This window comes from Macaca thibetana, chromosome 18, assembly GCF_024542745.1.
Source record: "Macaca thibetana thibetana isolate TM-01 chromosome 18, ASM2454274v1, whole genome shotgun sequence".
Lineage (NCBI taxonomy): Eukaryota > Metazoa > Chordata > Mammalia > Primates > Cercopithecidae > Macaca > Macaca thibetana.
In genome coordinates, this window is record NC_065595.1 from 70,652,241 (window position 1) to 70,668,489 (window position 16,249).

The following is a 16,249-nucleotide window of genomic DNA, read 5'->3' on the forward strand; positions in this document are numbered from 1 at the left end:
TATTTAAAATTGATAACAACTTAACTTTAATCATATATAAAAAGTATGCACTAGGCCAGGTGCGGTGGCTCACACCTGTAATCCCAGCACTTTGGGAGGCTGAGGCGGGCAGATTACCTGAGGTCAAGAATTCAAGACCAGCCTGGCCAACATGACGAAAACCCATCTCTACTGAAAGTACAAAAATTAGCCAGGCATGGTGATGTGCGCCCGTAATCCCAGCTACTTGAGAGGCTGAGTCAGGAGAATCACCTGAATCCAGGAGGCAGAGGCTGCACTGAGCCAAGATCATGCCACTGCACTCCAGCCTGGACAACAGGACAAAACTCAGTCGCAAAGAAAAAGATGTCTGAACTTTTTCTTTTTGTTTTTTGAGATGGAGTCTCGCTCTGTCGCCCAGGCTGGAGTGCGGTGGCTGGATCTCAGCTCACTGCAAGCTCCACCTCCTGGGTTCACGCCATTCTCCTTCCTCAGCCTCCCGAGTAGCTGGGACTACAGGCGCCCGCCACCGCACCCGGCTAGTTTTTTGTATTTTTTAGTAGAGACAGGGTTTCACCGTGTTGGCCAGGATGGTCTCGATCTCCTGACCTCGTGATCCGCCCGTCTCGGCCTCCCAAAGTGCTGGGATTACAGGCTTGAGCCACCGCACCCGCCCGAAGTCTGAACTTTTTTAGTCCACCCCCAATACCATTTTATGTGTATGGTGGCACAATTTACATATTTTTATACTATGTATCCCTTAAATTATTGTAGCTATTATTATTTTTAATAGTTTTGTCTTTTACCTTCGTATTTCTTGGTTAGATTTTAAGACCAGTGTTGATGTATTTTAATTATCTGTTTCTCGTCATGCTCAACACAGTGATGAACACAGAATAAATACCTAATTTATTACTTTTTGATTGACATATCTATTCAGGACGTGACTGTTTGATCCAGTGACATCTGAGACCATCTTTTGTTATGCACCCCTGGTTTTGTCAACCTGCCTTTGTTAATGACCTTCTCACTCTCTTTTCTCTTCCCTCCCACAGCATGTGCATTCCGATACAATGGGCTCTCCTTTGTCTACCTTATCTACCTCTTGCTCATTCCTCTGTTCTCAGAACCAACAAAAACGACAATGCAAGGTAAGAGAATTTTGTTCTTCTATAACACAGAGTTACACAGTCTGAATGTATTTTGCTGGGCTCCTTGGGATGGTCTTTATCCAACGGCACAGATGTTATCTCTGCAGCAGGGCTAGTATGGCATGGAGTGGGTGTCAAACATTTTAGCAACTACACAAGTAGAGCTCTATAGAAGTTGTTTGTGATGCATGTTTGTCACACAGCTAATAAATTCCCTATTAGGGCTTCATAGTAAGCATGGCAGTATCACTGGAATGTTTTGGCTAGTTAACACTAACTCAAAGTGTTGTCAATAAAGTAAGACAAATCTCATGACAGCATCGGTACATGCATTTGTCTTTTGGGTTGTGGGGAGAATGTGGTGGCAATTGGAAGAGGCAGAGCAGTATTTGACATTTCTGAGCCACTTACAGGAGAATGGAGTTGGAAGCTTGGTCCCAGCCATAACTTCGTACATTAGTTAAGGTTTCTTAAATATGTCTTAATAACATAATGAAAGAGAATAATTTGATTTGGAGGGTGTAGTTCCTCAAGTGTTTGGCTCTCATTCTGGTTACTCTATAAGAACCTGAAGGCGTAGAATATAGAGTACTGACTCTAATTTCTGAGGCTCTGATTAGGAAACATGCTCTGGTTTATGAATTTTTCAACTTGAAGTCCTGTCACAAGTATTCAAATTAAACCACACTGAGTTAATTTAATAAATTTTTTTTTCAAAGTACTACCATGATGAGAAGTACAGCCTGTGCCAAATGTCTTAGGTGAGTGCCGTGGCCGTATGTTTACATGAAAGGGAAAGGAAGTTGTTTGACCCCATCTACGGAGTGGTGTGGGAAAGGTCATTGGTGATTTCCTTGTTAGTGATGAACTCTTCAGAAAAAGAAGTAAAGACCACGGTGTGCACAGAACAACAAATAATGACTGTGACTTTCCTGTTCGCCCTCATTCTCTGTAAACTTCATAAGGCATATCATGATCATCCATCGTAGTCGTTATGACTGCAGATGGCATGTTGATTTTCCTGTCTCTAAATAACAGAAATTCTAAGTCGCCAAAATCCTTAATACACAATGTATATAAAGGGTAGAGAAATGTGAGTTTGTGCAAATCCTTATAAAACAAAAATACATTGTTAATGGGACCCCTGTCGCCAGAGCCTCATTCCTAAAGGAATTAGCATAAACAGAATAGTTTCTGGCCTGAGAAACAAGATGATAGCATACAGGCAACTACTCTTCTACGGTTTGGAGCTCCTTTTTCAAAGAAAGAAGGTATGTGCATTCACAATAAAGTGCTTTAAAAATTACTATCTTTATATATCCAATTAAGTTATCTATCGCTTTTACATCAGTGTGGCCCTTTATTGTTTTATTTGGAAATCAAGTAACTGGGATTTCCCCCTACATACTTCTGTGACAACCCCTGACTTTTTCTTTTTCCCAAACTAACCAGCTGTGAATATGCAGCAGTGTCAGACATGCCAAACAGTTGATGGCTTGTGGACATCAGTTCATGCTCAGATGTGCCAGGGACTGACACTATCAGGGACATCACAGGTGAAACATAAAATCTGAAGGAAAAAACTTAATCCTCTCTGCATACAGAAGTATCATGAAGTAACAAAATGTTACAAGGTCACTGCACAAACAAAGCACAAATGGGTACCCAGGTGTCTGCTGGTGCTGCTCATGGTAAGAGAGGAGGAAAGAAAGAGTTGGAAAGGGAAATCCACATACATCCTTCCAGTCAGTACTGAAAGCAGCATTCGGATGACTTATTTTCCTCTTTCTCCAATTTAGCACCAAGAACCATGACTGATCTTCAACATAACCTCATTTATGTGTTTGTTTATGTACTTGCAGAGGGACTCCAAGCAAGGATATCTTACTTTTTTCTGAACACGTAGGACTCAGAATCCACGCATTTCTGAAATCTGTGTTTTGAGGCATCTTGTGTTAGACCAACATTGTCCAACCTGTGGCCCGGACAGTTTTGAATGTGGCCCAACACAAATTTCCAAAGTTTCTTAAAACAATATGAGATTTATGTGAGGACTTTTTTTTTTTTCTCATCAGCTATCATTAGTGTTAGTGTATGTTATGTGTGGCCCAAGATAATTCTTCTTCTTCCAACGTGGCCAGGGAAGCCCAAAGATTAGACACCCTGGTTAGGCATTACTGGCAGGACAAGGCCTTGTCTTAAACATAAAATTCCAGTCTCTCCACTGTTCTGTAGACCAGGGTTGTCCACTGTTTTGCTCTCAGTGCCATCAACAGAACAAAGAATATCGGAGTATTATTACACGCTTTCCCGTGCCTGTGTTTAAGCTGACGATTTGTTGCGAAGCCTTATGTACTACTGTGCTGTAGAAGAAAGATGAGGATCAGCAGTTAGTTATATGACAAAATGTGAAATAATTTTGTTTTTAAAAATGCTTGTAGACTCAGTACACTTAACTGGTGGGTGTTATCTGATTAGTGAGGGCTGCAACTTACAGAATCATGGAATTTTAAAGTTGGAACAACTTTTAGGAGTTATCAAGCATCTTGCAGCAACCAGTGGTGGAATATTCTACAATAGCCATGTTGGCTGGTCACTTGGTTTCTTCTTAGATGCTAATGGTGCCAGGGAGCCATCTGTGGCCCTGGGAAGTCTATAGTATTATCAGACAGTTCTTTCTTGAATCAACCTGAAATCCACCTCCCTGCAAATCCAAGCTATTGTTTCCAATTTAAAGCAGCAAAGAGTTAACAGAGAGCCAGAAAATCACTTTACAATACTGTTGTGAAGGGAATTATCAAAAGACAGGGATTCGACTAAATGACTTCCTGTTTTTAGTCATCTGGGCTTTTAGAATTCTTGATTTGCTGTTTCAGATCTTGACGTGTGTAATTATCTCAGTAGGTAAGGCCCCAACTAGACATCAGGAATCACTCTAAGCATTTTAAAAACAGAACATTAAACAGAAAGGGTTGGTTACTGAAGGGGGTGGAAGATTCAGGAAGCCGAAAGGAATGTTGAAGCAACCGGAACACTGGCAAGGCACAAAGGCTGGGGGAAGCCGGGGACAGCATGAGCAGAGCTCAAGAAGGAGGGCCATCCAGGAGCCGCTAGACCCTCAGGAGAAGGTCCAGAAATGGCTCTATGTACAACCAGGCCTTGCCTGGGCCTCTTCACTGTCAGCTGTGTCCATCAGCTGTGAGCATCCCAAGCTAGTCATCAGTTAAGTACCCGTCACTTATCCAATGTCTTCTCCCTTCATGCTTCATTCAATGCACAGAATATTCCTAGTTACTCAGCACAGAATATTCCTAGTTACTCACGGATGGGATTTATGGACTGTCTGATAGTTGTACCTGCTGAAACCAACTGAAAAGGGCTCTGGACAATTTCGGAGTAAAAAACTAAGGATTTATGACCTGGTGCATGACTGGAGGAAGCGTCTATCCTAGGTTTGTGGGTAGGTCCTCCATGGACACCTGGAAAGGCTAATGGACACAGCTGACCGTGAAGAGGCCCAGGCAAGGCCTGATTGTACATAGAGCCATTTCTGGACCTTCGCCTGAGGGTCTAGCGGCTCCTGGATGGCCCTCGTTCTTGAGCTCATGCCCCTGCCTGGCTCCCCACAGCCTTCCTGCCTCGCTGATGATGTTCCAATTGCTTCAACATTCCTTTTGGCTTCCTGGCTCTTCCATCCCCTTCAGTAACCAACCCTCTCTATTTAACGTTCTCCTTTCAAAATGCTTAAAATGATTCCTGATTTCTGGTTGCGGCCTTACCTATTAAGATAATGACACACTTGAAGTTCTGAAATAGCAAATCAAGAATTCTAAGAGCCTAGATTTCTAAAAACTTAGTTCCACCCACACTGACTTCCTCTCGAGGCTCTTCTCTCTGTGAGAATCTCTGCTAAAGAGCTGTGTGCGGTGGACGCTATGGAGTGAGTTGGAAATTCCCTTTCAGGACTGAGCTTCCATTCCCAGCAGCTGGGAGGTGTTTCCTTGACCACTCTCAGCAAAATCCCTCCCTGGGAATTGGTGGTGGCTGAAGGGAGCTGCTTTACCCAAAGTTCTCCTCCCTGTCCGGGGCAGCCTGGAGCCAATGACCACTCAACACAGGGTGCCGAGGCCTCAAAGCTGAAAGTTTCTGAAGGGCTGTGGCAGCTCCAGAGCATCCCAGCAGCTGAGTCCCCCATTGCAAGAACATGACAATGGGAGCTGTCCCTCTGTGGGGTCTGGATTTCCTCACTCCCTGCCAGGTATCCCTGCAAGGGAACTGCCCCATAATCCTCCTGCCCTAGGAATCCATCTCAGCCTCGGTTGCTAGGGAACCAGATCTTGGAAGGTCTTTGAAGCAGGGACCTTTTTCCCTGATGGAGCTTGAGGGCAGAGGAGTCAGCATAGAGGTGGTGGGACCTTGACACAGAAGTGGCCATCACACCCAACGAAGGGCGTACACACAGGGAAGGGTGCACACACTCTGCCAGAGGCTGCAGCGCAGGCCCAGTGCGGCTCCGAGGTCCAGCCTGCAACAGACTTGACCTGGGCCTGGGTGTCATTCTTTTGGTCAAGTTTTCCCCCACTGCAACTGGAGACCCAAATCCCTCAGGGTTATTAGGCTTTGTGGGGACATAATTTAACAGATATAATTTAAAACAAAATATAAAATTACTACACAAATAGTCACTGTTCTTAGTTGTGGAATTCACCCTGGTTTGAACTGGCACCTCTGTGCTGTCACAGCTCCCTTTGCCTGGAATCCCCTTCCCCAGATTTTGAATGATGGTCTCTTCCCAGAATTCAGGTTTATCTTAGATGTCCCTCCTTCAGACCCTCTTCCCTCACCCCCTTAACTAAAGCTGACATACCCTCGTCCCACATTTTTTTTCATGTTATGAGCAAGTTTTATTTTTCCCGGTATTTATACCTTTCCAAAATTATTTGTGCGACAAATCCATAGCAAGAGCTGGACTTGCAGACCCTGCCACTCAGCTCTTCTGTTTCCTCCCTTGATTCTTCCTGCAAACCTCCTCTGTGGGGTGATCCTGCCCCTGCCCCTGCCCCTTGGTGAAGTTTTTTCTTTTTTTTTTTTTTTTTGAGACGGAGTCTGGCTCTGTCACCCAGGCTGGAGTGCAGTGGCTGGATCTCAGCTCACTGCAAGCTCCGCCTCCCAGGTTCAAGCCATTCTCCTGCCTCAGCCTCCCGAGTAGCGGGGACTACAGGCACCCGCCACCACGCCAGGCTAATTTTTTGTATTTTTACTAGAGATGGAGTTTCACTGTGTTAGCCAGGATGGTCTCCATCTCCTGACCTCGTGATCTGCCTGCCTCGGCCTCCCAAAGTGCTGAGATTACAGGCGTGAGCCACCGCGCCCGGCCGCCCCTCAGTGAAATTTTAAGCAGTCCCCAGAGCCCCCGCCCTCCGGTTTCTCAGGCAGGAGTTCCTCATCAGTCTAGCCAGTCCCCCAAACTCCAGGATCATCTCATCCATGCTCCTCTCCCTGGGCTTGGCATTCTCTCAACCGTATCTAACTCTCAAGTTCCCCAACATTGATTATTTCATATCTCCACAGGGTGGGGGCTACGGGTTGAAAATAAATGTTCTTTTTCACAGTATTCACTGAAGAATGAGGGAGTATTTGGCAGGAAACCTTTGTTCCTCAGCCTTTTAGGAGCATCTCACTGTCAACCAAGTCAGGGTTTTATGTTAATACATTTATGTAGAGTGTCTGTCCCTTCTAGTAGATAAACATCAAGATGGCAAGGATATGCTTTTTGGCCCAAAGGCTGCTTGATGTATATATAACAGGCATTCAGCACATATTTGTAGAATGAATAAATTTTATTTCCAGTGTCTAGAATTTTAGATGAAGGTATAAACCTAACTCTAGTCCTATGCTTATGTCAATCTTCAAATAGCAAACATCAGAGAATAGTTACTGCATGCAGCAGTCCTCTGGAGACGGAAGCTTGGGGTGTCATAAGCCATGGGATTTGGCTGTTAGATTTAATTAGGATTGCAGGATCATGAGTAATTAAAGAAATCAAGACTCTTAAAAATGTTTTATGCTTTCACTTACAAGGATGGGCATTTTATTTTAGTATGTAATACTGTAGGGAAGGAGATGAACATTTTCTTGCTCTTCACAAACTGTGCTTTGCATTAGGATTGAGACTGTCCTGCATTAAATTTGTTAACTAATGTATAATTAACGTCAGGTCAGGTCGCCCAAGAATTGCAAACTAATGAGGTATTAAGGTTTTTGTTTGTTTGTTTGTTTGTTTGTTTTGAGACGGGGTCTCACTCTGTCGCCCAGGCTGGAGTGCAGTAGTGCGATCTCGTCTCACTGCAGCCTCCACCTCCCAGGTTCAAGCGATTCTCCTGCTTCAGCCTCCCAAGTAGCTGGGAGCACAGGGGTGTGCCACCACCCCTGGCTAATTTTTGCAGTTTTTTTTTTTTTTTTTTTTTTTTTTTTTTTTTAGAGACGGGATTTCACCACATTTCCCAGGCTGGTCTCGAACTCCTTACCTCAGGAGTTCAAACTCGTAACACACCTTGGCCTTCCAAGTGCTAGGATTACAGGTGTGAGCCACCACACCCGGCCTCTAATAAATTTTTAAGTGGACTGTTATTATTATTTTGAAGCACAACTTACTACTATGAATGTCAGAGTGAGCTAGACTTAGAAATCTTATTCTCATTTGTGTGAGTATAGCCAGTCTTTACTAGAGGATTTTAGTAGTGCTCTGTAAATATTAGTAAAGAAATATGTAATTTCCAAGGTTTTTTTGGTGTACTACTCCAAGATACAGCTGGTATGTTCAATTTTTAGTTATATAATACTTAGGTTAATTGATTGATCAATAAAGAGCCAATAGCTCTCTCTACTAAGTTCATATAACTATTTACATGCATTTATTAATTTAATCTTCACAACAAACTTTTAAGGGAGCTGTTACTATGATCAATAATCCTCATGTCACAGACAAAGACTGAGTTCCAGGTGGGTTCATAGCAAGCTGCAGGACACCCAGGTGCTACGTGGGTGAGCCACACTCTTAGCCACTGTGTTGTTCTGACTCATGCCCTTGACAGAGCTAAAGCTCCTGCAAATTTGCAAGGGAAGAGGGAAACCTGGTCACTTAATAAATGCTTGTTGGCTGACACATCACCAGGCTCGAGGAACGAGGGTCTGGAGAGATAATGTGAGTATGCTTAAGGGAGATATTTTAATATGCATTGGTGCAGATTGATGACATATGTGTATGTTACATAGAAAATATGTCATATTAAGTGTGACCAATTATTTCTTTCACCAAATATTAATTGAAAGATTGTTCTTCACAAAAGACTATATTTGGATTTGTGGAGGATAAAAAGTTGGAGAAAAACACTGCTCTTAATTAAAGTAGTCTCTCAAACACATTGGATTTTATTTATCTTATTGAGTGGTAACTCGTTCAATGTAGCAATCTTAGAGAGCCACCTACTTACTCCAGTGATGCTGTTATTTATCTAAACTGATTAAATTAGACTTGTCAAATTAAAAAAAAAAGAAGACAAGTATAAAGCAAAGGGTTCAAAGGTGACTCCTTATCATGAATGTGGAGGCTGGAAGTTTATTTGAATGAGAACAGCCTGGTGAATACACGTGGAGTAACTATGTAGTTTTCCATGAGGAATGTATGTGATCTCATATGTTATAAAATGAGATACCCAGGTGAGAAGGCAGCATCCTGAGGAAGTGTTAACTCACTGGATTCATCCTAGAATCTTGACTATAAAAGTCAAGCAGTATCCATTTGGGACAGCCCAGCGATTCAGAGATTAATCTGGAGAGGTTCTTTATCCAAAGCACCCACTTTTATGTCACATTTCTATGTGCCAGGTACTGTTCTAAGTATCCTCTATACACTAACTCATTGTATTAGAGAAGAGAAAAACCACTGATTGCAAAGGCAGAACCTCCATTCTGAAATGAAAAAAAATTATGAAGTTAACTGGAATAAAAAATCCCTTAAACTGGGAATACCACATAAGGAGGCGCTGATATTAAAGCTCTTTTCTCCTATTAAAAAAATTGAAACCGCCTCAGTGAGACCTGGTACATTTTGGTCAGTCTACTTCCTGCTCTTCTTTTGTGGCTTCACTTCACCAGGCCTTTCCAGGTGTCCATGGAGGTCCTACCCACAAAACGGGCGTAGATGCTTCGTTTGGTCATGCACCAGATCACAAATTCTTAGTTTTTGATTCTGAAATTGTCCAAGGTCCAGAGCCCTTTTCACTTGGTTTCAACAGGAACTACAGAAACATCCTTCCATTTACTCACAATTGAAGTTCTAATATCATCAGTAAAGCGGCCACAGTCTGAGCTAGGGGACACGCATCCAGCTACAGTGTGACATTCGCTCTCTGCAGGAAATTGTTCCTGTTCGCTTGTTTAGTCCTGCCGACAAGTTACCTTTGTTAATATGTGCTCTTGCAGGCTGGAGTAGATAGACAGGTCATATCCACGTCTTTCTGGGGAGAATCAGTTATTTACTGGGGGCTAGTTGAGAAGAAATATGCTCCAAATCACAAGACTACACTTCCGGGCAACACTAGCTATCGTCCTACAGCCAGACTATTTTAGAAGCATCATCATCTAATCAGTTTGTATATGAAATGTTTATATTACACACACACACACACACACACACACACCCCTAAGTGATGGTTGCTGTCTAAGGTGTGTTAATTATTTCTAAGAGCAAAGTTGTCTTCTTATCCAAGAACCCATCCTCAGTCTGACAGCCTTTGTTCTGAAGGCTCTCTAAGATTGGACAACACTGTAATAGATGAGAAAAAAAACCCCAGTGGTAGATGAAAGGGAAGGACTTCTGGTGCCTGTGTGGGTTTTTCGGAAATCTCTTCTGTTGGGTTGTGATGGCTGGCTCCCCTGGAGCAACCAAAAGACAGATCGTGGCCCCAGTGTTTTGCTGAAGCCCATAAAATGGCCACGGGAACAACAACAGAACTGCACACTGCCAACCCTTTCAGGCCTTGCCCCCCAAATATTTTTTCAATGTGTGCTTTTGTGGAGAAGATTTTTGTCCTCCTTGTTTTGAAAGGAGTAGGTCTCTGAAATATCATTTGAGGTTTTTTTTTTTTTTTTAAAACCTGGTAAATTTTGCTGTGTTATTTTGAGCAAGGTAGCAGTTCCCCTGATATATTTCCTTGCATTTACACTCAAAAGTTATTATTAATTATATACTTATATTTTGTTTTTTGGGATCTTTTCCAACATTTGGAGAGGCAGAATTAGAAAGGGGTAGGAAGGAGAGGGGCTTCTTGTGCTTTGGTGACAGTTGTAACCAAGTGACATTTTTAGCAGATCAAGTTAACTTTTGTACCCTGTTGTCAAAGTCTAAGAAGATAGAAAAGCATATTTTATTCTACTCTGCTCTGAACAAGAGTTCTACTTTAAAAGGAAGTTGTACTAATCCTTTAATCACGTATATGTGCGTGTGTGTGTGTGTGTAAAATAAACACCAAAAGCACCTTATCCTGAGGCTCTGACCCAGCTTACACTTTGCCAGATCACTAATGGCCCCCTGAGAAAAGAAAAACGATGCTCCATTAGCCTGCATGAAGGGGCAGTGCGATCTGTAACTTGTAAAGACATGTTTAGACATCAGAAAGGAAATAGTAGCAGATATTTAAAGCTGATTGCATCGGTTTTGTAAAAACAGTCCTTATAGCATTAGGCTTATTATTATTATGTTTTACTATGTCATAATAAGGCAAAACACAGGAAAATATTAATTGAGTGAATTATTAGGTGTTTTATTATCAATATCAGCTCACCACCAAAAGGAATGCTAAAAAAATTAGATGCCTGTTTCCTGAATTGTTAAATAAATTAATGTGGGTCTTTTAGGTTATTTTAGTTGTTCTTTTTTGGGATGGTACAGATGTCGACATATATTCTATTGTTGCCTTATATTGGGCATGCACTATTCGGTCAGACAGAGGGAGTTTCAGGCAGCATATAATTCTCACTTTAGGAAACACTAGGTTGTATTATATTACTAAAGAAATATTTCAGAAGCCCCAAGCTTTTTGCTTTATTTGGCTACGATAAGCTTTATCTAAAATATGACTTCACCTTTTGTATTAGTCCGTTTTCATGCTGCTGATAAAGACATACCTGAAACTGGTTAATTTATAAAGAAAAAGAGGTTTAATGGACTCACAGTTCTACGTGGCTGGGGAGGCCTCACAATCATGGTGGGAGGTGAAAGGCATGTCTTATATGATGGCAGACAAGACACAAGGAGAGCCAAGCAAAAGGGGAAATGTCTTATAAAATCATCAGATCTCGTGAGACTTATTCACTACCACGAGAATGGTATGGGGGATACCATCCCCGTGATTCAGTTATCTTCCACCAGGTCCCTCCCACAACATGTGGGAATTATGAGAGCTGCAATTCAAGATGAGATTTGGGTGGGGATGCGGCCAAACCGTATCATCTTTCATTTAAATGCTGCCCTGTTATTACAGTTGAGTTAGTTCACTTGAGTTGGTATCAGTTTGTTGATCAGCTCTTCAAGTTACCCTTCTTTCATTTACTCGTTTGACAAACATTACCTGGTGCCTGCTCTACCAGGCCTTGTACTCGGCAGTTGGGCATACAAAGGTAAAGAAGTCAGGCCCTTGGTCCCCGGAATATTAATCCGGCTCTGCCGTCTGTTCACTGCATGCTCGGGCAAGTTACTTGAAGTCTCGGATTCCTGCTTCCTCGAATGTTGAGTGCTTGTCACTGGTCCTGGAGAGAACATTGAGGGGCTGGCAGTGCCATTCACAGGAACTCATCAGGCCTGATACGTGCTGAAGAGACAGATAAAGCCCTCGAGAGGAGGAAACCATAGCTCCTCCTTTGATTTCTTAGGGTTATTTTCCCTTTAAAGGTGTTTACCTCTAGCTGATTTGTTTATGTATTTTTTGAGTCAACTTATTTCAGTTTTTTTGAAGCTGACTTGCTTCAAAGCCTGGATGAGACTAATTTTTGATGGAATCATTTATTAAAGCATCTGAGCTTTACTTCATCTGTAGCTATTTTGCCTGAGCAGACCTACTTGAATTTGAGTTGATTCATAGGAAATAGCCTTTTGAGATGAAAACTTACATTTAACTTTCAAAAAGTGCTGATTATTAATTACCAGAATAATAAACAGGAAATACAGTGATAGCTGCATGCCAGGCAACTGTCCCAAGCTTTCTACATAGTAATTCATTTAATGCTTCCGTACCCATGAGATAGGTATAGTATTATTTATGTTTTACAGATAAGGAAATTAAGAAACACAGAGGCTACTGAGTAATTCCTGAAACTATCAGTTTTAAAAATTGATTCAATGAGTGAAAGCTTCTAATATAAATAATTCAGTTATCTATATAAGCATTTCCCTCATTCCACTGTATCTTACTATAAAATTAATAGTGAGGGAAGATAAATGTAGAGATTATGCCTGTTTGTGCACATGCCTTCCAACATATAAGAGACAATTACTGTACTTTAAGCTGCCTTTTAGTATATTTCTTCAGCATTAAGCAGGGAAGACAAATAAACACACTGAGAATACTGGTACAAAGTATGCATTCATTTCCTTTGGTCACTGAATAAGCATTAGTGAGTGTCTGAAACGGGCCAGGCAGTCCGCCTGGCACCAGAGCCACGTGTAACTGTAAGACAGGTCTTTTCAATCTTACAGGTAACCATTTTGTCCTTTCTTCTTTCCCTCTTCCCTTTCTCCATTTTTTAAAAACTTAATTTTGCCTAAATTTATTTTCTGCATTGTAGCTTGCCAATATTGTGTGCCCTTAAGGGGTACTGGGGAAAGGTACTGATGGTCTCCTCGGGCAGTCAGGAGCAGGGGCTTTCAGGCTTGAAGAGGTGTCACATTCTGCTGGTGGCAGTGGCTGCCGCTGTGCTCTTTACTGTCTACACCTGGCTCTAGCAGGTGGCACTGGGTGGGTTGGCCTGGAACCACTTTCAGAGCCGCAGACCATGCAGGAGGATGGCCTGGAGTACATGAGCATGTGTGTGTGCAGGATTGTGTGTGGATTTCACGTCCTTAAGAGGCCTCTTTTTCCTCTTTCCTGGCAACCTGGCTAGCCATTAACTCTTACAGGTCCCTTTGCACTTGGTTGCAAAGGAATGTCACCTTCAAACATCAATGTCGCCATCATTATATTCCCATTCCCTGGGGTCTAATAGCATCTGCGGAATGAAAACTGCTCTTTTAGGATGCAGGGACACCTGACAAAGCCATACTCTGGTTGTTATGGAGAAAGGCCCTAACTCCCATTGTAGTAGCTGGTGCAGTGCTTTCCCCAGATTCCCCGCCCTCCTCCTTAGGACCAAGGCTTCGATTCTCCCTATTGCCTGGAGTGTTGGTGGCTGAAAGCTCATGGCTGTGTCTGTTCTGGGGACTGTTTTCTGCTAAAAGGATCCGCCTTATCCAAGCTTTGCCTCTTCTTTGTTGTGGATGTGGCTCTCATTTCCAAGAGTGGAATTTGGGGGATGGGGAGGGAGGAGAGGAGTCCCTGTCCCCTTGCCCTTTGCCCTACTCTAGGACAACTCCCCTGGGCCGTCTTTGGGATAGGCAGGAGCCTCTGCTGCACTGCGCTACTCCCTGACTCCTACTCCGTTCCAACCTTGCTCCCCACTCCCATCCCACTGCTGTTCCTGAATGCTCACCCAGGGAATCATCCACTTGCCAGTCTCCACCACGGTGTCTGTTTCCACAACCTTAGCTGACCATCCAACAGCTCTGACAAGTTTGCGTCCATTCTCTGAGCGCAAGGGCAGCAGTGGTGGGAGGAGGACCCCAGGGAGGCATGTGCAGAAAACGGGGCTCCTGAGTGTGGCTGGACAGGTGTGCCCTGCACAGGCCCTCATGGAGAGGATGAGTGAAGGTGGAAATCTGGTCCTTGTTTTGCTAGCAAAACCTAATACTGTAATTCTGAGTTGCATAAACTTGAATATTAAGGAGTCCCATGAGTGGGCTAGCAGTGGCCTTGCAGGAAAAAGTAAGAGAGTGTATCAAAGACAAGTTTTGGAGCAGTACACAGTTTCCTGAAGATAAGCCGTGCCTCCTCATAGATGCCCCTGTACATTTCCTCTTCCACCCTCCTCAGCCCTCGTGTGGCTTCTCTAGAGCCTGGCTTCTGGAGCACTGCACAGGAGATCGTGTCTGTCAAGTCCAAGTCCTGGCCTGCCTTGGCCTCCTTGGTGTGACCATTCCGTGCAGAACTAAATGGTCGACATAATTCCTAACTGCTTTATCCTGTACTGAGAGTCAGAAAGAGGCCAGGCCCTTAGGAGAACAAGAGATGGAGGGAGCCCAGAAAGTGGCTCATAGACTGGAAAGACCTGAGCGGCACCCAGCGGAGCCACAGCACAAAGGAGCACCTGCTGTGGAGCTGCGTGGACGCTTGCACCCTCTCACTTCCACAATTACTTGTTAGCTGACTGTGCTGTAGGCGAGGATTGATTACTTATTTATCCCCAGGCTGATTCAACAGCCAGGTTATTACAAGGCCATGATCAAGGATACAGGCTGTGCTGACCACTTTTTCATAAAAACGAGAGTTCAGCCAACACTTGTCCCATAGGAGTGAGCTGAGAGCAGTGACAAGGTGCTGATTGGGCTGCATCTGTCTTTGAATAGCAGTAACTGATTCTATCATTCAACCATATGTTGCTCATCAAATATTCAGCAGCTAGAGCTTTCACAAAGGCTTTTTGAAGCCCCACGTACATGCAGCAGGGAATAAGAAGGCAGGTTCCTGAAAGTTGGGCTGGGCTGGGCTGGGCTTTGTGTTTGGAAATGGGGGACCAGCCAGTTGAATGGGGGAGGAGGTTAGGGGACAGTTGCCTGGGGAATTTTTAAATACTTGTGGTCCAGAGTTTTGCTGATTTTTGACCTTCTGTGGAACACCCTAACTGAATCTGAATGAGCAAGTCCTGTACATTTATTCATATGGGACAACCTATCACATAAAGATGGCACAGCAGTGAGTGGTGGGACTAGATGGAGTGTGGATTGACCGACTCATACAACGGCAAGCAAAACCAGACGCAGCCCCTCTCAGCCAGAAATGGACTGTCTAGTTGGTGATCCTAAAGTGTAAGTTTAGTTGTATAGAATACATTCTGAAGTCTAAATATAATTCTCATTATTTACAGATTCTGTATTTGTGAATTCACATCCCTGCTAAAATGTATTTGTAATCCCCAAATCAATACTGAAAATGCTTACAGGGTCATTCTTGGACATGCACAAACTGCAAAAAATTTGAGTTCCCCGACGCCCATGTTCCCAGCTGAGCTGGCACAAAGTGACACTCTGCTCTCTTCCTTTAGTTCTCATGCCACACCATAGACAAGCGTCCGTTCATCTACTCGGTGCCACATTTTTTATATTTTGTGTGTGTGATTTCACTGTTTAAAATGGCACCGATGCATGGTGCTGAAGTGCTATCTAGGGTTCTCAAGCACAGGAAGGCTGTGATGTGTCTTATGGAGAAAATACATGTGTTACATCGGCTTTGTTCAGGTTTGAATAATTTTCCTGTTGGCCATAAGTTCAATGTTAATGAAACAATAATATACATCAAATAAGTTTTCTTTTTTGTTTGTTTTTTGAGACGGAATCTCGCTCTGTTGCCCAGGCTGGAGTGCAGTGGCACAATCTTGGCTCATTGCAAGCTCCGCTTCCCAGGTTCATGCCACTCTGCTGCCTCAGTCACCTGAGTACCTGGTACTACAGGCACGTGCCACCATGCCTGGCTAATTTGTTTTGCATTTTTAGGAGAGACGGGGTTTCACTGTGTTAGCCAGGATAGTCTCCATCTCCTGACCTCGTGATCTGCCCACCTCGGCCTCCCAAAGTGCTGGGATTACAGACATAAGCCACTGCACCTGGCCCCAGTAAGTTTTCTTTTAAAATTTTTTTTTAGAAATGAGGTCTTACTGTTTTGCCTGGTCTGGTCTTGAACTCCTGGGCTCAAGCAGTCCTCCCACCTTGGCCTCCCAAAGTGCTGGGATTACAAGCATGAGCCACTGCACCC

General features: G+C 43.4%; 1 protein-coding gene across 11 annotated transcripts in view; it reads left to right on the forward strand.

Annotated features, from left to right (window-relative positions):
• PIEZO2 (piezo type mechanosensitive ion channel component 2) overlaps positions 1-16,249 on the forward strand; it is a 465,650-nt gene that overhangs the window by 85,068 nt on the left and 364,333 nt on the right. For all 11 annotated transcript variants that reach the window (XM_050767526.1, XM_050767528.1, XM_050767531.1 and 8 more), the window contains exon 2: positions 1,035-1,130. In XM_050767526.1, coding sequence (XP_050623483.1) covers positions 1,035-1,130 — 96 coding nt within the window. The remainder of the gene's footprint in view (positions 1-1,034; positions 1,131-16,249) is intronic.